The following is a 21370-nucleotide window of genomic DNA, read 5'->3' as shown; positions in this document are numbered from 1 at the left end:
CCCCCTCACCATCCCCCCCACCCCCCAAGCCCATAACATTCACTGTTTAAATGGATTTGGCCAAGTCACTTCACTTTGCTTAATTTCAATCCCCAAATCTACAAAATGGAGCTTTCGCCACAAAACTTATGTCATTGGAATATGATGAAACTCAGATAAGATATTGTCTATGAAGTCACTTTATAATTCTAAATTCTGAATTATTTCAGATCTTTATGTGGGGAGGGTCACAGATCATTCCCCATCTCAAAAGATTGATTGTTGATTTTCATATTTATTTTCTGTCTCTTTGCCTCCCCCCTCTATATTCACCTATGGCATCTACAATAGTGCCAGGCACTTAGTAAGCACTCAGCAAATATTCATTGAATGAATAAACATGAAAACCAATAGAAATAATCATACTGGAATTTAATTAAAGAGAAGAAATTTTGAAAAATAACTCCCCTACTATCATTATTGAGACTGTTTCTCCCCTCAGCGTCCCATGTCTAGGGGAAATGAAATGTGTACCTAAACAAATACACACTTGAGGCATTTACACTTACATCCCCAATTGCCACTTTCTTGTGCTCAGTTAAAATAAATCACACAGAGCTTCCTCCCCATATTGTTTTCTGATCTTCAGCAAGCTCTGCCAAGAGCTAGAGGGACAGCCCAGTGGGTCTCTTCTCTCAGCCTTGGACACAGTGAAAGAGAGGATTTGAAGTAGTTGAAAGCATTTGTGAAAAAAATATTTGGGCCTTCTGGTCTATTTAACAGCCTGTATCACCCATATTTCATTACCTTAGCTCTTCTCGACAACTATGAAATAATTTCCCAATTCTTTCCTTAGCCATGGTTGCTGATCAACATAGGTGTTTCCATACTGATCAGTTTTTTTGATTTGCTGGGAGTTGAGTTTGGGGACAGTCATCTCAAATCCACTGAGGAACAAGAATGTCACCAATCTCTGTACATCATTAATATTTAAAAAGCTAATAATATTTATTAGCTTTAAGGATTGACTTACCAAGGTTAATATTTAAATCTGATAAATTAATGAGTTCTACTTTTGTTTACTTTTTTCACGCTTAAAGAATTCTAATCTGTCTAGAGGAAACTTTTGTTTTTGCTGCCTTTCAGGGCAGCAGACTATCTGCAAGCAGCACTGGACTGATAGGTAAGAGGCCAAGAAAATAATAGTTGGGACAGTTATTGATTAGCTGCATGACCCTTGACAAGTGACTTCATTCTCCATATTTCCTTTGGTTTCTGAGTTTAAAAAATAAAATGGAAAGAGCCACTGATTTCCTACTTTGTGACATCATGAGAAGACAAATGGAATATTTTGCGACACTGATTTCTTATAGGTCTCGAGGGACCCAGATGAGTTTGTTTTATTTCTGTTTTATTATACACTTCATTATGGATGACACTGAACACTTCAGGGCACTGTGAAGGAACTTGGATTCCTTATTCCTCACAGCCTTGTCTGTGGTCAGCCTCAGCGCCGTTTGTATTGCAGTAGTACAAAGGAGAGAAGTGATATTTTGCTGGGTCACAGAGAATGTCAGTGACAAGTTAGGACCAAACACAGGCAATTGTTTAGCTCATAAAGCCCCACAGCTTCCCGTGGATTATTTGTGGGTCGCATCTCAACCTTATGTTTAATAACAATAACCACCACAAAGATTGCTGATTACTCAGATGTTAAGCACAGCCGTATTTCTTTGCAAACAAAGGCCTTCCTCACAGAATAAAAGGACCAATTATGCTTTCCAAGTAAAGTCCTTTTATTATTAGATTCCTGGGCATTTGGTGACTTATACCATTTATAATTCAATGCTCTTAGTGATAACAAAATAGCTGTAACCAACTGCTTGATAAAATACAGAGAATTCCAGAAACATAATTATGTTTTTAAGAGTTAAACAGTGATACGCGACAGGGAATATAATTTCTTTTCTAACTCTTTTCCCGTGAGGCATATGGTAAGCTTTCCTTTCCTACTTTGCTGCCAGAGTCCCACTGCGCCTGTGTGACCGCAAGAACTGTCCCTCAGGTTAACGAAGGGATAACTTCTTTGAATCTTGTTTAGAATGAGGAATTGAGGCCACCAACATTTTGAAGCTACTCCCATAATTTTCAGCATCTGAATTTGCCAAGCAAATCAAGGCCTTAAAAACAAAAAACAAAGCAACAAGCAAAAGGGTCCTGCTCCCTGAGAAACACAATGTCATTGTTAAAGAAATGTCAGCTCCACATGTATCTATGTGTCGTTATTGATGCCTACTGCACCCCACACAGAGAAGACCAAACTTTTTCCCTCTTGAAAGACCAGGACAGCAGCAGGCAGCGCACCCTCCCCAACTGGAAAGTGGGGAATGATTTTAAATACATTGTGTTGACTTTCTTGCAGCCTTTTAATAACACATAGGTAGGAGGCCATGGAACTTCAGATAAACAAGGACTGAGTGAGTGCTGTCAGTTGAGCTTGCTTCTGGAATGTTCTGGGGTAACGTTGAGATTTGGGGGATGAGGGTATGTTTTGAAAAGGCAGCTACTGGAGAAAATTATGTAAACCTGGTGCTAAGTATCTGCCTGAAAAAACTGGGTATAAGTTGAACTCTCATCAGCTTTAAGTTACCCTCCGATAAGCCCTGATGGGAACATAGCTACAGCCCCATCTTTAGTTCTGCTTAGACTTATACGCATGTCCCTCTTACTACAGCAAAAGACAGTAGCGTCATTACATCTGGACGTGTTTTATGATTCCTCTTGGAAACAGCTGTGTTGCCTGTCTTTGTGTGGATACAGTTTTTTAAAAATGAAAGTCACCATGGCAACAGCTGCAGCCACTTATTACAGAGCAGTGGAAGTGATGCTGGTATTTGTGAAGAAAGCTATGCTCTCAGAATAATGTGCCTCTTACAGTGGAGTGGATTTTTCCTGCTAAAATTTCCATTTTTAAAAAATACAAAAGTATAAGAGTGTGTTGAAAAGAAATTTAGCAGGGAACTGGAGAGCTCAGGGAATTGGTATGCAAGAATGGAGGCTTTCATCTGTGGCCCCTGAGTTAAAATCCAACTGTTTGTTACTAGCTCCCAAAAATGGGATTCTAGGGAGAGCAGTGCTCATTATTTGTTTTAAACTCCATGGTACCTAATATGGTACTCTAAGTAGAATTGCTTAATAGCAATCATAGTGATGATTAGAATTAATTGAAGCCAGTTTTCTGCTTCTTTTAGCACCACACCTTCCTTAGAACTTTGAGGAACCTCTAAATTTGGGACTATAGGACCCAATGTGCTCCATCTCAGCCAATAAGTATAAAGTAGTTTAAGAGTAAGTTTTGGTTTTCTTTTAACTCAGTTCTGAGATTAATGACATATTTCATAGGCTCATGATAAATGTTCTGGCACTTTCTCTGTGCTAAGCACTAAGAAGTAGAGTGAAAGGGAAGCTAGCAAAGAAGATTGCCACGACATATGTTCAAGACTTTTTACGTTATGGGGGGAGCATCTGCATGCTGAGTTTTGAACAAGTTTTTCATATTCCCTAAGCATGATGTCACATCATTTTAATGATCCCATAGACCATGTTCTTCATGGAAGCAGCCAGATAATTCAACAGGAAGTGTTTAACTATAAGGAAACAGAAAAGCGATACCAATTTGGGGTACCTTATGGAAATAATAAAACCTCCAAAAGCTGTGGTCTCTAAGACTACAGATAAATAAGCCTTGAGCATAGCACAAACATCCGTCAAAACCAAAATCCTTCACTCACTTCCAAAGAACTCTGACACCTGATGAGGTCCTTCAGTTGTGCAGGGGTATGTGGCTACTTATGTCTCTGAGTGTGCATGTGTGTATGTGTGTGTGTGTTGAGAAAAGATTAGGATTTATATGATCTGCTCTATCTCTCACAAAGTTCAAATCCCTTAAATAAAAGTTATTCCATATATTTTTCTGGTTGTTGGATCCTAAAGTTTTAGAGTGTATATTTCACCACCAAAGTTATACTTCATCTGAACTTGGTTAAACTATGTTGTGCCATGGTTTGTTTTCCTCCCATCGCTGGGAAGAAGCAGAGAAGCCCATGGAGAAAGTTTTTGCCCTGGGCTATAGGCAACATATTGCAAAAAGTCTCCATCTCATCCTATTCCAGGAAACGACTGAAAAACAAAAACTTTCCCCCCGTTAAGCCCAGCCACTAGGGATTGTTTTATGTTTATTAGAAGTCAAGGCAGCATATTAGAATCTATTGTGCAGCAAGCAATATGACCCATCTCTCTCCTTTCTGCTGCCAAGTTTGTTTCCCATTCAAGCCAACCAAGCAACTGTTACACAAAATAAGCCAGAATTTGGGATTAGAACACCATTTGATGGACTCTCTCCAGAGAAATCTTCAGTGCTCGTGATTTACCCCTCCCCTTATTTCTACACTCCACACATACCACCCGAACCCGTGCATTCGTGGCATTGCATCATATCTTACTTGAGAGACTCAGGAGGAAGGTGACTCTAACCATTTTATTTTCACTGAACTAGGCAAAAAGGGAGGACGTGCTGATTTAATCCTGATGCAGGAAAGGGAACACTGAAAGGAATACAACAGTAAAGAAGGAAGATAATCAGTCTTTTCATAAGAAGTCAATACATTTTCCTGGATCTGGTAGCCTCAGGCAGATGTTTGATAAGAGTTGTTGGTTGAGAGGGAATCACCATCTGGCATGAAATGCATCTTAGTATCATTAATTTCTCATTTAATAAATGTATTCCATTTTGCTGGACCACTCTGAAGCCAAAGGAATATGATTCTGTTGGGAGGATCTTGGATCTGAAAGGTGGATCAGGTCCACCTTTGCTGCTGTGCTTAGGTCACAAGGAACCACTGCCCCCAAATCTGGTGTGTTCAAAGGAGAACTCATCAAGGGTTGCATTTCTGGGTGACACCTGTCTTCAAGTCTGCTTTGGCGGTGTAGGCTTCCATCATTGGGTACTCCGTTTGGTACTACATTCCATTCTGATAGAAAAATAATGTTTTGATTATCCATAAAATTTAGTAGCAGCCAAGGACAGATATGCTACTTCCTGCCAGATAACAGGCAAAACACTCTACCTTTCAAACACAGACATTTTGTTAAGCCTAGGGCAAAGTCTGGAGGAGAGCTGACCCTGTTCAACTTCAGTTTCAGTAGCCCTGTGGACTTTTTTTTTTTTTTCCTGCTGGTTTGCTATTAAATAAACACACAAAGGAAGGACTAAAGAAATATGCAGATAGATACTTTAAAGACCTCACCTCACCAGTAGAGATTACCAAAGGGAAGGACTTACCTATTGGGACCAGCACATATAGCTACCCTTTTGTTGATGCACACTTGAGGACAGTTTACTGGGAGGGGTCCGTAAGGAGGTTTAGAACTGGGTTCTAACGCTGGTCCTACCACTTACTTGCCATGTGTCTTTGGCCACGTAGCTTAACCTTCCTCAATGTCCTCAGTTTCTCCTTGTAATATGCAGATAATATTATCTCTCCTGTGGGGTTGTTGGAACCATTACAAATAATGTATATGCTGATCACAGTTCTGGCTTGCAAGAGGGCTTCAATAAGTGGCAGCTATTAGCATTGCAATGTGGAAAGCACAAAGTCCAAGAGGATTTTAACACTGAATATTTTGCAGGAACATACCATATATGCTTTCCGAATTCAGTATTTAAGACTCTAAAATGAAGCTGGCATTGCACGGACTGATCACTCAATTTACCAACTATCTTTTTATATCTTACCAGTTTATTTTATTATGGTTTGAAAAGCCAGAAATTATTATTTTTTTCTTGGTCGTCATTTTGGTAATTTACTGAGTCCTTTTTTTTTTAAATCCAGAAGTTTGAAGGCAAAACGTTTTCAAAGTAAATAATTTAATAGAACCAGTGTTCTCTTGCCTCTCCACTGCCACCTACACAGACTGGTTGGTGCCAGAGCCAAAGATTGTCAGGCAGTCCAAGGTAGAAGATGGCAGAGGTGCTTGTCTGGTTCTCTGAGACCTCCCAGTTCATTACATTCCCCAAATTCTGGCATTAAGTTTGTGGGGATTATCATACTTTTCCTGTGATGAAGTTACCTGGGCCTTCACCATCACAGTCCATACACATCCATGGTGCTGTAATCTCTAATTATGCACTGACCTCCTCCTGACGATGTTTCATTAGCATTAAGTGATAAAGCAGGCTTTTCACACACAAAAACATGGATTTTGCTATTTCTCTGCATAAGATTTTTTAGAGCTTCTCTCTCTCTCTCTCTCTCTTGCTTTCGCTATCACTCTCGCTCTCCCTCTTTCTCTAACACACACACACACACACACACACACACACACACACACAAAATGGATATGAAAGCAGCACAATCCTCTATTGTTTTCATCTAAATGGCATTCTCCTCTTCTATCACTGGCTCACCTCTGTTTCCATTTGGATGCTTTCTAGCAATGGCCCCGAGGCATGTTTTTAAAAACTGGATTTTCCAAGAAGGTGGTAATAGGTTTGAATACAAATCTAATGAATACATTTAATCCAGAGGAGACAGTGAGGTATAATTATTGAATTTCACCCTTGATCTCAAAGACTTTGTAATTTCTATATAACCTTAGTCCCATTTAAGTAGTAAAGTTCAACACTAGCTGGTAGCATACCCAGTTAGTGGTGGGTAGAATGGTAATACAAAATAGACCTGACCAAAGAAATCCAAAAAACAAAAAACAAAATGAGAGAGCGAGAGAGACCCCTACCATAAAAGGAGGAGAGGGTAATTATCCCAAAGCAGCCTTCCCCACCTGCCACTTGCCCTCCAAATAGGAGGGGCCACATCTCCAGCACCTCCTTCTGACCCACCCTGGCTACCAGTTTCTTCCCTTGCAAACAATATGAACAATTCACTAGTTTTTAACCCATCTCACAGAGAGACATCTACCTCCCAAATGCTTTTTATTACCAACATGTTACTTATTTCATAATTGAGCCATCAAGGAACATTTCTCTCGCAAATTCCCTGTTTCTCCCATGTGCTCTCATGACATATAAATAAAGACAGTAGATCTTTCGAAGATCTTGCCATGGGTGCACTGAACGAGGCCTGGGAGCTGTTGTGTCTCACACATTCTGATGGACCTAAGGAGAGCCAAGCCCTGGTAGTGGTGGTGGTGATGGTGAATTTGGATGTTTTGAATCAATAAAGTTGACATAAGCTAAACCCTGAAGAGAGAGTAGGATTGATTCAAGCCACAGTTAATTTATGCTTCACGATGTTATCTGCTATACTTCCTCTGTCATTTATTCCTGTGTAAATACAACTCTCAAAACCTCACCTTTCTCTCCAGATATACTTAGATGTCATTATTTACTTACATTCTCCCGTGCATTGCCTGCTAGCCCACAGCTGCCATATACGACCCCTACCCGAGCAGGCAGCGAGTGAAAGGCCATGGCTTACGCACGGGGTTCCCTCCATGACCCCACTCCTGTTTCTTGTACCTTGATCTGGTTATCTGATTTTGTCTCCTACCTCCCCTTCTGCAGATCACTGTTAGCCTCAGCTTCTGACCACTCCCTCCTTGTTCTGCCATCAGAATTCGTGTACCCCTACTTCAGTGGTATTTAACCTTTTTGAGGTCATGGAATAAATGGTGAAGGTGTATGAAAGTTAAGGACTCTTCTTCCAGCAAAGTGCTTGTGTGTATTTATGTTGGGTTCACATCCATCCCTGGACTCCCTGAATCATTGATTCCCTGGCTGCCTTGCTGGTTGTATATATACTCATTGTGGCTTGCTCACCTGGGTCTAACTTGAGGTGTTGTACTGACCTGACTCCACCCCAATCCTCCACCAAGTCTTCCAGTCTGCATTTTCCCCAGCCTCTGACCTGCTGTCCACCTAGATGTGCAAAACCTAGCTTCTTGAATCTTTAAGACTGCTTCAGGGCCCAGGGCTCAGGGCCCTAGCCCTAGGAGCTTGTGCTCCTTCACGGCTCAGCAATGGCCTTGGTAAATGAAGTGTTCATCCTGGTGCTTGGCTTCTGACTCCAAGTCTTAGAAACTATCTTTATTACATGGGTGGGAAAAACCTATTAATTGCTTGAGTTAGAAATCTCTCAATTTTTACAAGTTGTATTGGTTTGAGATTGAAATATACCATAAAGTCTACATTGTTATCCTAGATAAAGCTGTATCCTGAAGATGCAGTATCAGAGATGACTCTACTGTGGAACTTTAGCATTCTGCAATATATACTTTATAGCAACTGCTAGACACATATAATGTGATTTAAAAGCATTATGTGAAAGCAAAACCCTCTTTGGTAAGATTTGTTGGTCCACAGCTCCCATGCTTCAAACATTAAATCAAAATCTGTAGAGGGGAGGCAACATACCTATGTGCTTTGCCCCCAAAGATAAACTTGTACTCAAGCAAAATTATCTGCAACTCTATTTAGTTGCAACTCTATTTATGGATGCAGATTCTCAATTAGGTTGTGATTTGGGGCCCAGATGCTCACTTAATTGCTAATAAATAGAAGCACAGGAGAAGAATCTGGGGATATGAGTTGATCAGTGCAAATATTTTCTGGGAGTTGGCTTGTCACCAGGTGAAACTCCATCAGGCTGTCTCAGGAAGCTGTTTATAACAGGAATGAGTTTTGTTTAACACAGGAATGAAAGGCACCCAGATTAGGAAAGCTTTTCATAGAACATTGTCTATGAAAAGTCCTTTGACCCAGCCAGAGGAAGCTAGTGTGTCATTCAGCCCCTCATCTCTGTCCTCAGCCCACAGCATCTGTGAAGCACTGCAGGCCCCAATGAAAGCAAGTGCCTGTTTTCGGATTCTTTTTATCTCTATGTAGCATGCAGTGAGCTGTGAATTGGTGATCGCCATGAAAGCAGACTCCATCGGTTTCATGATTTTTCCTTGATTGTTGCTGATCCACGATTCTATACAACTTCATTAGATACTTTCTGTTCATGAACATTTTTGCTTCAGGTATAGCAACGGGATTTCTGTGGTATGTCTATCTTGGTGTCCCCTTCTCCAGCAAGGCTGCTGGAAGTTAAACTCTGCTGGATTTGTATAACAACCGTGGATCTTTTGGTCTTAACTGTTGTTAACAATTTACATGCATCTTCTTTTTTGATACTATCCCAATAACCTTCTGCCTTACAGGTCTCATTAAGAAAAAGATGAATTCAGTGCATGATCTAATTCCAAATGTATTACTCATTCCACCTCAGAAGACTCTTATAATGTTCTGACACCTTAATTGGAATTCCTGAATGCCTCTATATTCTTAGAAGAAGAGCTCAGTTTTTATTGATTTCTTTTGAGCAAATGGTGAAAGATAATCATTCCAACAATAATATTGATATAAATAACAGTAACAACAATAATAACAGCTCACATTTATGGAGTGCTTTCTATGTTCCAAGTAGAAACACTGTACACGTATTAACCCAGTTAATCCCCACTCTATGAAGGAGGCACAGTTGTTATTATCACCATTTTTTAGATGAAGACACTGTGACACAAGTAAGTAACTACTATAAAGAGACAGTAGTCACCACATGGCAGCACAGGGTGAACAACTGCATGACATGATATGACGCCTGAGTTGGTGCTGGCATGAACATCAAGAGACATGGAGTGTACGTAGTTTCATAACAAACTCATTCAATGGGGAGAAAAGCCCTCCATGAAGAAATCCTGGCCTACAAGCAGCAGTAGGTGGTCAGCAAAACTCCTCATATCGAAATGAATATATTCATTAATGCAGTTTTTTTCTTCCAAATTAGTACTAGAAGTCCTAAAATCTTAACCTTCTGTGAGTAGTCTTTGCCTCTGTCCTATGAACGTGAAACGTTTGTTGAGTTACTTATCTGTGTGTACACTCAGGCGATGGATCCAAGTGTTTTCACTTCCCAGTCTACATTGCACACGGGCTTTCACTAGTGGGACCTGAGTTGAATGGCTGCCGCTCCAGTTACTAGTGAGTTACTTGAGGCAAATGATTTACCATCCCTGAGTCTATTTATCTCTAAAATGCAAATACTTTCTTCATTACATTTTTGGAAGGATTAAATGAGGTGAGATATATAAAGTTACTTCATTTCTCTAAGCCCTAGTTTCCTCATCTATAAAATGGAAATCATAATAGCACCTACTTCAGGGGGTCACTGGGAGGGTTCAGTGAGATAATGTTTATAAAAATGCTTAACATAGCACTTGACACATAGTGAATGCTCCATAGTAACAAATACAGCGAATAATATGTATTCTGAATTCTCAGTAAATGTTGGAGCACCTGACCCCCTTCTCCATTTCAGCCTTGGGGATTAATATTTGGTCTTTCTTACACCTGTTAGTGATTATATTTTAATTTTAACTAGATTTCCATCTTTAGTGGCTATTAACCTACTTTTCTATATCTTTTTATATCTATTATGACTAAAAATTTCACATATTACTGTACTCTTTGGAGCTAAGATTTCATTAGTGAGGATTAAAGGAACTGAAAAGTTGGAGAAAGGGTTGAAGTTCCCATTAGATCATGAGAATTAGTGTCTCTCTCTTTTTTTTTTTTTTATCTCTTTTAAATAGGTTCACAGTGGTGGGATTCAAATTCCTGTTTCTGCTTCAGAAAAGAAAGAAAGAAAGCAAACAAAATAAGAAGAGTATTTGCGAGTTATTTTTATCTTTAGGACTATCTCAGATTCACTTTCCTCTCAATATTAGGTGCAAGAGAAAATTTCTCAAAGCCCACAGACTAATCCAATTCTGACAATACTTTTCAGGCTGAATCGCAAAGTAATTTAAGATCTCCTTTCAAAGAAAATGTACATATAATTCATAACAAACCTCCTTTAACTCTTCTTCCCTTTGAACCAATTTAAAGCTCAGAGCTCTCTTTGTCACTTTAAAGTTGGAACTTAATGGACCAGAGCCACTTAGGAATCTGTCAAAGACTTTATTCCGTGCTGAAATTTGTAACTGTTCTTTATTTTATTTTATTTTATTTTTTTGCGGTACGCAGGCCTCTCACTGTTGTGGCCTCTCCCGTTGCGGAGCACAGGCTCCGGATGCGCAGGCTCAGCGGCCATGGCTCACGGGCCCAGCCGCTCTGCGGCATGTGGGATCTTCCCGGACCGGGGCACGAACCCGCGTCCCCTGCATCGGCAGGCGGACTCTCAACCACTGCTCCACCCGGGAAGCCCCTGTAACTGTTCTTGATGTCATCATTATCAATACGGTTCCCACCTAAATCATCGGCACCTTCAATGCATCCCCACTGAAGTACTGCCCCCGCTCGCTGAATACTCAGCCGTTTCCAGTGGCAGCATTTGGGTAGCACAGAAAGCCAAGTACCCTCCATCCCTCTCTTGATAGTCCTGGAGGAAGCTGGAAATAGATGGGGAGTCAGTGACCCTGGGGGCGGGAGGTTCCTCGAGGCCACATTATCCCACTGTCTAGTGCATGAATTTTCTCCATAACCCCCTGACAGGTAACTCTTTCATTCTATGTTTAAGTATCTCCAGCGACAGAGAACTTGACTTTTATAGATCTCATTTCATTTTCCATCAGATCTAAGAATTAGGAAATTCTGAAATAGAGTATAAAGCTGAAATCTTTCTCCCTCTGATGTTTTACTCGTGGACTTTATTTTGCCTTCTGGAAACACAGAGAATGAGGCCAGTCCCTCCTCTGCATGGCCGCCTTTCCGAGGCTCGCTGTAGCTGTTTCTGCTAAATTCATCCATCCTTTAAACTCCCCTCCTTCCTTACTTCTACTTCCCCACCACCCTACTCTTTCTCCTGTGGTCTGCTATGGTTTGTCAGCTTTCGTTCAGACGGTGCCACCCAGACCAAAGAAGAAAGCCCCGTCTGATCCAGCCATGGGAGAGGACAACGGGACCATGCTGACTCCTGTCCCGCTTCCTCTACTGTTATTAACATAGCCTTCACCTGGAATGTTCTATACCATGCTCCCCTACCCCAAACCCTCCAGTGGATGCCCTTTCACCCCTAGAGGAAAATCCTAAGTCCTAAGAAAGTCCCGTAAACTTCCACACGACCTGGCCCCAGCCCAGTCTCCAGCCCTGTCTCCTACCACTTTCCCCTTGCCTGTTCCCCTCCAGCCACACTGCCTCTGCTTCAGGGACTAGAAAACTCTCCCCTCTCGTTTCATGCCGGACTCCACTTAATAATGTTTTTCAGAGAAGCCTTTCCTGACCATCCTAAGTAAAACAGCACCCTCATCACTCTCTATTCCATCCCTTCATGCTGCTTTCTTTTTCTTTTCTGTCTCTGTCCTTAAATCATATGTTTACTTGCTTAGCTGTTTATTATGTTGATTTCTCCACTGGAACGTAAGGAACATGAGGTCAGAAGGTTTGTTGTGTTCCCTGCTGGATCTTTAGTGTCTAGGAAAAGGTCTGCACATAGTAGGTGCTCAAGAAACATTTGTTGTTAGAATGAATCCATTAATTCAGCCTGAGATCGTATTATTCTGGGGGCAGCCATGATATACTAACTCATACTTCCCACAAAATTCTCCTTGTCTTGTGGTGCCAGACATCAAAATGGCAAAGTGATATTTGGAAAAATCACTGTTTGGTGTGAATTTGGACCCTAAGGGAGCGGTCATTAACTAAACAGTCCTTCAGAAGCTGAAAGAGTTCATTAATGTGCTCTCCTGAAACACAGCCCTTGACGCTGCAGGGCTGTTGGCCCTTGGGAAGGTGAGACCCTGTGGTTCTAACTCAAGCTCAGTGAACTTCTGGCCAGAACCACTTATTATTAAAAGGCAGCTTTTCTAACCTCCCAGGGTGCCTGGAATGCCCCCAATTCCTGAAGTCATTATGTTTTACAGCAGGTTCTCTTGACAGAACTTCATCAGCCTTTGGCAGGACATAAGCCAGAATAATGGGCAAGCAGATGCCAGAATGAATTCCAATGTGTACACACAATTCTTGGCCCCATAAAATCAATTCCTTATTCATAATTAAGCAACTTCTTGAGAAAGGGCAGGTTGGTAGAGTTATTAAAAGGTAAATAATAGATAAGGATCCACTTGTTTCTTTTTTGGGGGGGGGGAGATAAAAAATTTTAAACACAAAATAGCACTGTAATTAGTTTTTATTCTACTTTATTACCTGTGAAACTCAGGGCCAAACAAATAGAGCGGCTTTTACAAATTTCCATCACCCCTCTATGTTGTATTTCTCCTTAAAATGTATCCTTCAGAGCAGAATGACAAGGCAACTCTAGATAGATGGGGAGAAAAGAAACTAGAAGCACCCAGACATAAAGGTCACAAGATGCATCATCCTGTGGGGTTTTGCCTGTTTTCCAAACTGGGTTTAGGAAGCAGACCTGAAACAAAAGTTGCTAAACGCCTCCGTACTAAAAGGAGCATCAGGGCTCCCCAGCACTTAGAACCACACACCTCCCAACGGGCTTAATTGGCAACAGAATCAGCCTCATTTCCTCCAATTCCTACCCCATCTCCTTGGTCTCAAAACAGTGTATGAAAGGAGTGGGAAAGAAAGGGGGTCCTCCTTGGAGAGACTGCAGCGTTTGAGGTGTGAAGCTGTTACCCCTCCCCATGAGGGAGCTTCCTCTCCCCTAAGTCAAGTGGAAGGAACGCCACTGGAATCACCCAAATAGATGGAGGCTGCCTGCAAGAGGAAGGCTGCCAGCTTGTTCCCATGGGAGGAACTGCAGAGGGGCTGAGCCCCCTCTCAAAACAGAGCAGGGAAGGAGGTTCTTGGATGTGGCTTCTTGGAGTGAGACAGCAGAAGAACACAGGGACTGGCCTTCAGATTTCTGAAAGGAGTCAGCTGGAGTCCTCTGTGTCAGCAGGACCTGAAGGCTCCCTAGTTTGCTGTGTTTGGGGAGTGGGCAAGGTTGAGCCCTCCTAGAAGAGTGCTCCATGGCCCATGGAGGGTGCTCAGGGGTGCCCTAACTAAAGGGGACTGGAGATCAAGAGAGGTGTGAGAGCCACTGAATTCCCCAAGTGGCCCCTGATCCAAGCCATAGAAAAGGGCTGCGAATATATAGAACTGGCAGGGCAGAAGGAAAACTGAATGGTCCCTGTGAGGGGATTCTTAATAAATTGGAGGTGCCACCATGTCAGCAGGGGCTTCCAATAAACGGACCAAGCAGGGGCAAGAGTGAGGCCAGGGACCCTGTCCATTGTGGCCAAACAATTGGCCACAAAAGGTGGAGAGCTTGGCTCCCCATCACTCCTCCATGTCTCTAACACCAGGGGGCGCTGGTGCTCAGGAGGGAGGTGGAGGTGAGCATTCCTGACCACTTTTTGTTTTTTTGGCTGCGTCGGGTTTTTGTTGCTGTGCGTGGGCTTTCTCTAGTTGCGGTGAGCGGGGCTACTCTTCCTTGTGGTGCGCGGGCTTCTCATTATGGTGGCTTCTCTTGCTGCGGAGCATGGGCTCCAGGCTCACGAGCTTCAGTAGTTGTGGCGCACGGGCTTAGTTGCTCCGCAGCATGTGGGATCCTCCTGGACCAGGGCTTGAACCCATGTCCCCTGCATTGGCAGGCAGATTCTTAACCACTGTGCCACCAAGTGCGCCACTCCTCCCTTTCAAGTCATCCTGCCTGCTGCTCTAGAATATTCTGCAGGGAGAAAAAGAACCTTGCTTTGAAGATTTAGGTTTTAAGCTGGACAGTATTAAGTTGTGATAACCGAAAGGAACTGAATAATGGAATTTGACCAAGACATCATTAATGGAACTATACACCCAGCACAAAGAAGGATTCAATATAGTACAGTTGGAAGAATCAAGAACTCTGTAAAAAACTGGTACTAGTAGTTTAAATTTTTTTGTTAGGGACTAAAGATTTGGCAGAGAAAAGGGAAGGTCCTTTTTGTATATCTTTGGCTATAGTAATCATCTTCCCATCTTTTTCTTGATTACATTCATAGAAATTCAAAAATGGATGTGATGTATATGCTTAAAACTTTTCTTTTAAAATTTTAAAGTGTCATTGATTCATGTTAACAAGAGAAGTGAGACTGGACTGGGAGATAAGAGAAGCAGGTTGTCCCAATCAGTCACCCAGAATATTGAGTAGATTGTGGGAGTTGGGAGGACCTGTCAGAGACGAGCATCATTATGAAAGAAGGCTGCCCAGGAGCTTGAGGTTGTTGAGTAGTTTCTGTGAGGGAAAATTATGGGGAAAATATTTTAGCAGTAGCAGTAAAGAGTAACAGGAGTGGGTGGTGATGGAAGCTGGGTGGTCTTAAGATTGTAAGAATCAGGAGAGCGATGACTCAGTAGGGTCCAGAATGGGAAGATGGCCAGAGTTTTGGAAGGGATGGCATTGGCGGCAGTGATGGTGGTTCCATTTATAGGATACTTTCTATACATTATCTCATCTTCACTCTCAGCATGATTGCAATAACTTCTTCCCTACTTCCTCTTCTTTCGTTTCCTCCTCGCCCCCCTTCTCGTTCTTCCTCATGGCTGGCATTTATTGAGCATATGTGCCACATGCTATTCTACACAAAACAATGTGTATGATCAAATGATCCCTGATACCAAGAGATTCTAGACCAAGGACCAGTCAGAGTGGGAGAGAGACAGGTGATGACTTCTCAGTTCTGTTTTGGTTGAGGTACTCATTAGACATCTAGTTTGGTATACTTCTTTTAGAACTAAACCAATCTCTCAGTTTGAGAAAGAGACGGAAAGACAGACAAACAACATGATGACAAAGCAGAGGAAGGGGGAGGGGGAGGGGAGGGGAGGGGGAGGGGGAGGATGGGTTATTTGAAGAAGGATGATTAACTTAAGAAATGCTTATCCAGTTCTCACTATGTGCCAGGTACCATTCTGAATGCTTTATACACATTAACTGATTGACTTCTCATAGCAACCTTATGTGATAGGTACTATTAGTATCATCCTCATTTTATTATCATTTTTTAACTATCATCATCATAGGAAACTGAGGTGCATATAGTCTAAGTAACTTGGTCAAGTTCACACAGCCCGTAAGTGGCAGAGCTGAGATTTCAACCCAGATCTCAGATTGAGATACTATGCCCTTAATGCCACCTAAGTTGCCAGGGGGTTTCCTGTAGGAACATCGTAAAGATGAAAAGATGGGTTGTTGAGAAACTCTGGAGTTTTGATGGTGTCTGTGAGTCTTAAACGATACAGCGAAGGGCTTCCCTGGTGGCGCAGTGGTTGAGAGTCCGCCTGCCGATGCAGGGGACACGGGTTCGTGCCCCGGTCCGGGAGGATCCCACATGCCGCGGAGCGGCTGGGCCCGTGAGCCATGGCCGCTGAGCCTGCACGTCCGGAGCCTGTGCTCCGCAATGGGAGAGGCCACAACAGTGAGAGGCCCGCGTACCGCAAAAAAACAAACAAACAAACTATGATTTCATAAATATTATTTAATAAAAGCTTTTGCATTTGAATAAAAATGAGTTGATTTAAGAACAAACATTACGTAAGTAATGATACAGAATATGGCCAATAGAAGTGATGGTGGTGCTTCAAGCTAGGGAAGCATAGGGACAGAGAAAACACTCTCAGCGAGTGCAAAGGTGAAGATGGGGTTGAAGAGATGCCTGTTCTAAGGATCAGATCTGCTGGGAGCAGCCTTAGGAATTAACAGGATTATTTACAAAACTGTTACTGTGCAAAAACCTTTGTTTGAAAGACAGGCAGCAACTGGAATGTTTTTTTTTACACACGCAGCCATGGGCACCAAGTTTCAGAACGGCCATGGGGTTTTACACCCTTTCCCAGGACTGTCAGCTACAAAGGACCCAAATATGGGTTTGCTTTTCCTTTTTTTCTGCAAAGCACAACACTTTACAAAAAGAAGAACACTTCAAAGGCAATCCCTTTCTCACATACATATCAGGGCTCCATTTGAGACCCACATTCATCTTCCTTATCCAATTACATGATCAAAGCAGAAGTGTTTGAAACAACCTAATCAAAAAATGGGCAGAAGACCTAAATAGACATTTCTCCAAAGAAGACATACAGATGGCCAACAAACACATGAAAGAATGCTCAACATCACTGATTATTAGAGAAATGCAAATCAAAACTACAGTGAGGTATCACCTCACACCAGTTTGAATGGGCATCATCAGAAAATCTACAAACAACAAATGCTGGAGAGGGTGTGGAGAAAAGGGAACCCTCTTGCACTGTTGGTGGGAATGTAAATTGAGACAGCCACAATGAGAACAGTATGGAGGTTCCTTAAAAAACTAAACATAGAATCAGCATATGACCCAGCAATCCCACTACTGGGCATATACCCAGAGAAAACCATAATTCACAAAGACACATGCACCCCAATGTTCATTGCAGCACTACTTACAATAGCCGGGTCATGGAAGAAAACTAAATGCCCATTGACAGACAAATGGATAAAGAAGATGTGGTCCATATATACAGTGGAATATTACTCATCCATAAAAAGGAACGAAATTGGGTCATTTGTAGAGACGTGGATGGATCTAGAGACTGTCATACAGAGTGAAGTAAGTCAGAAAGAGAAAAACAAATATCGTATATTAACACATATATGTGGAACCTAGAAAAATGGTATAGATGAACCGGTTTGCAAGGCAGAAATTGAGACACAGTTGTAGAGAACAAACATATGGACACCAAGGGGAGAAAGTGGTGGTGTGATGAATTGGGAGATTGGGATTGACATATATACACTAATATGTATTAAATGGGTAACTAATAAAAACCTGCTGTATAAAAAAATAAATTAAATTTTAAAAAAAAGCAGAAGTGTTTGGCCTACTTTGGGGGTTTAAAGACATCCAGGGAAAAACTAGAAACATTTAAAACTACCTTTTTTATGCCACACATTTTCCTGGAGGAGAATTGGAACCCACTCCCCCCCATTCTCTCTTAACTAGTCTTTAGACACAAAAAGTCAGGTCAGAGAGTTAACATACTCTCATCATCCAAGTCACAAGAGATTCAGTTACATCTCTGTAAAATCCTATCTAACCTCAAGTCAGTGTGTCTGGTGTACTGTTTGCTCTCTAAGAGCTACAAAGTCCCTCCCAGCAGCTGCTGAGAAACTATTGATGTCTGATTATCTTTAAAGACCTTGTATTAAAATAAAAACTGAAGGGCTTCCCTGGTGGCGCAGTGGTTGAGAGTCCACCTGCCTATGCAGGGGACATGGGTTCGTGCCCCGGTCCGGGAAGATCCCACATGCCATGGAGCGTCTGGGCCCGTGAGCCATGGCCACTGAGCCTGCGCGTCCGGAGCCTGTGCTCCGCAACGGGAGAGGCCACAGCAGTGAGAGGCCTGTGTACAGCAAAAAATAAAAAAATAAAAACTGCAAAAAAAAAAATCTGAAAAGTTACTTCATTAGTCTCCCGAAAGCTACTGGTTCTAGCACATCCGTTCATTTTGATGCTACAATACAGAGCTCATGTTTCCTAAAATAGGACACACGTTGTCCTTTACATTGACACTGTGGGATTTGAGGCCCTGGTTACAAAAAGAAAATAGCAAATATGACATCCTCAAAAATATTTAAGTGAACAGACTGCCTATTGGTAGATTGATTTTTCTCTGTGGGTATAAATCTGTTGGCAGCCACCAGAATTGGGGTATAAAAGATGACCTCAGGCAGCTGCTGCCATTGGTTTCAGTGGGAAAATGAGGGTTTTGTCTCTCCCCAGGGGTTAATACTGTGATGCTCTGAACGTCCTCTGGGCTCTGTTTCTGAAGGGTTACACTGGAGAGGAACAATGCTTTGTGGTTTATGACAAGATCACAGCAGAATATTTTGTGCATGCTGTGATTTGTATCACCCATTTGTGCACAGGACATAAAAGTGCACTTTTTATCAGGAACATTTGTGAATATATAACAGCACTGAAGACATATGGCCACTAAATAATTCACAGTTATCTATCTCCTCAGCAGATTCCTTATACACCTACCATGTTTTAATGCCTAGTTTGCTCAGAAACAATATTCCTTACGACCCTTCTTATATAAAAATGTTTACTGACAGGCAGCAATATATAGATACCATGGGATTGGGTTGTAAGGAAACGGAAAGCCTTCTGCCTTCTCCACCTCTCCCGGTCCTCATCCGTTTCCCCTGAAAGCTTCCAACCAGCACCTAACCTCATGGGAAAACGTGCCCTTCCCAAAAGTGGGTGCTAAATTCTGACTTCTGGTATTTGGGCCATGAGATGGGAGTCGCTGACTAACCTTCACCCTCTTCTCTTTTCAGTTCTATATCCATTTACAGTCCCAAGGAGAATCCGAATGCATTTGATGCTGCAGCATTCTTCCAGTCCGTGGGGAATTTCCTGGGGATCTTCGCAGGCTCATTTGCAATGGGGTCTGCATATGCTGTTGTCACGGCACTGATATCCTTTGTCCCGTGTGGAAAGCTGGGGACTGTTAAGAGCAGTCAACTTCCCTGGAATGTTTCTGAGGACTGACAAATTCCAGGCTAGGAAATGGTTAGATAGTCTTGTTCAAGTGCAGTATGGCACCACTGGAGCCATCTTGATTCCGAGCCACCCCTCAAAGCATAGGTCGGTACCAGTGGAAGAGGGGCCCAGGCTCTTTTCCTCTCCAAGGCCAGTTCTAGCACTGCTCATACTGTCTGATCCTAGGATAGCAACAGTCTTTAAAAAATTCCCACCTAGGAATATAGGTGACCAGGGGGTATCAGGCTTGGATATATTAAGGTCAAGAGGAAGAACTGAAGATCCAAGGTCAAGAATAAAACATGATTGACTGGGAGTGTTCTCTGCCTCCTTTTCAAACTTGTATCAAGCACTAGTTCACAGGGCTGGCCAAGCCAAAGATCACTGTGAGTTTAAATGAGCATCCATAGCTCTTTTATGGAAGGGGAATAGCAAGGAAAGCAGAAATGATGTTTGCCATATCCAGGCAACTGTGTCATCTTACTCCCTCTTTTTCAGCAGAGAGGTGGGAGGATGGGTAAAGTTCCTAGAGGATTTGAGCCAGGGAAAGAAGCTGGTCTGGTGAGCTCTTCACTCACAGCAGTTGGATGGGACAAAAATAAGTCAGATTTGAAGAGGAAAGCCAGAAGGCTAATGTCAAGTGTTAACTGAGGCTACAGAGAAGAGGCAGAACAAAGGACCAGAGACCTTGGGGGAAAAGAGAAGTAAGAAAGGAGAAAGACGCAAGAAGGGCCCGGGATTAAGGCAAGGAAAGCAAAACGTTGGGGTCTTTTTTCATGAGGACTAGCCTAACAGTTCACTGAACACCTGCTAAAAGGCTAGGTTCTACTAAAGTTTTCTAAGATAAGTCAGAAGGTGAATAAAACATGGACTCTGCCTTCAACTAATGGCAAACTTGGAAAGACAAGCTCTACAGTAAGAGTTGGGTGGAAAGTGAGCGCTAAAGCTGCAGCCACCTTAGTAAGATTATAAAAATTCAAATGATGATGAGGCCACTGTGTCTGGGATAGTCCAATAGACTCTTGGCCAACCTTATGATTCAGGAAAATAATCTGAAAAGCAGTATTTACATGCAGAGTAGGACCTGGGCTTGACCTGAAAGATGGGTAGGATACAGGCAAAAGCCACATGGTAAGAGATTCAGGAGAAGACCAGCATTCATGAAGGTGTGGCGGAGGGAGCAGTGACATGGCACATGGCAGTTGTGCCTGAAAGGACCTGAGGGCTCAGGCTGGTGAGCGGTGGAAGATGAGGGGACACAGGTGGGATGGAGTCAGCTTGTGGAGTATCTTGGAGTATTATTCAAAGGAGCCTGGGCATCTTTCTGTAGTCCACAGAGAGGGACACAATGAAAGTCCTGTTTTTAAAACATAAATAAGGAACTGGTATGTAGGGTGAATGAGAGAAGGAAGATTAAGATCAAGGAAAACTGTGATGATAACCTGTGGGGGGAAATCGGGAAGGAGGCCAATGTTTAGAAGAATCTCTAGGACTTAGTGATTGGTTGGTCCTAAGAACTAAGGAAGAGGAGAGAATCAAAAGACCCCTCCAAAGTCATGTCCTGGAAACCCTGGAGAATGTCAACTCCATTGACAAAAGTAAGTCGGAAAAGGTAGGGCTGACTTCCAGCTAAAAATAATGATTAAAAATCTACCCAGGACCGGAGACATGTCAGGCCCCCTACTACTTGTTTTACATGCAATAACTCATTTAACTTTCACAATGGTCATAGCTTTTTTTACTGGACACTGGAGCTTAGAAAGGGTAAGCTATTGCCCAAGGTCATACAGCTTGGAAGTAGAGCCAAGATCAAACCCAAGGAGTGAAACCGAGAGACAGATCATGCTCTTGATCACTACTCCCTGTTGCCTCT

The 21370-nt window shown here is 42.3% G+C and overlaps 1 protein-coding gene across 2 annotated transcripts in view; it reads left to right on the top strand.

Moving 5' to 3' along the window:
• Positions 1–21370, top strand: part of SLC9A9 (solute carrier family 9 member A9) — a gene marked incomplete at both ends in the record, with an annotated part of 530059 nt that overhangs the window by 232108 nt on the left and 276581 nt on the right. Inside the window, one exon of one of the 2 annotated variants that reach the window (XM_079704728.1) lies at positions 19293–19416. In XM_079704728.1, the coding sequence (XP_079560854.1) occupies positions 19293–19416 (124 nt within the window). Of the gene's footprint in view, positions 1–19292; positions 19426–21370 lie in introns of both variants that reach the window. The other variant, XM_079704727.1, reaches the window with a different exon arrangement.

This window comes from Hyperoodon ampullatus (assembly GCF_949752795.1).
Source record: "Hyperoodon ampullatus genome assembly, chromosome: 5".
Classification (NCBI taxonomy): Eukaryota; Metazoa; Chordata; class Mammalia; order Artiodactyla; family Ziphiidae; genus Hyperoodon; species Hyperoodon ampullatus.
The sequence above is the reverse complement of the archived record's forward strand: the minus strand, read 5'-3'. Positions and strand labels throughout refer to the sequence as shown.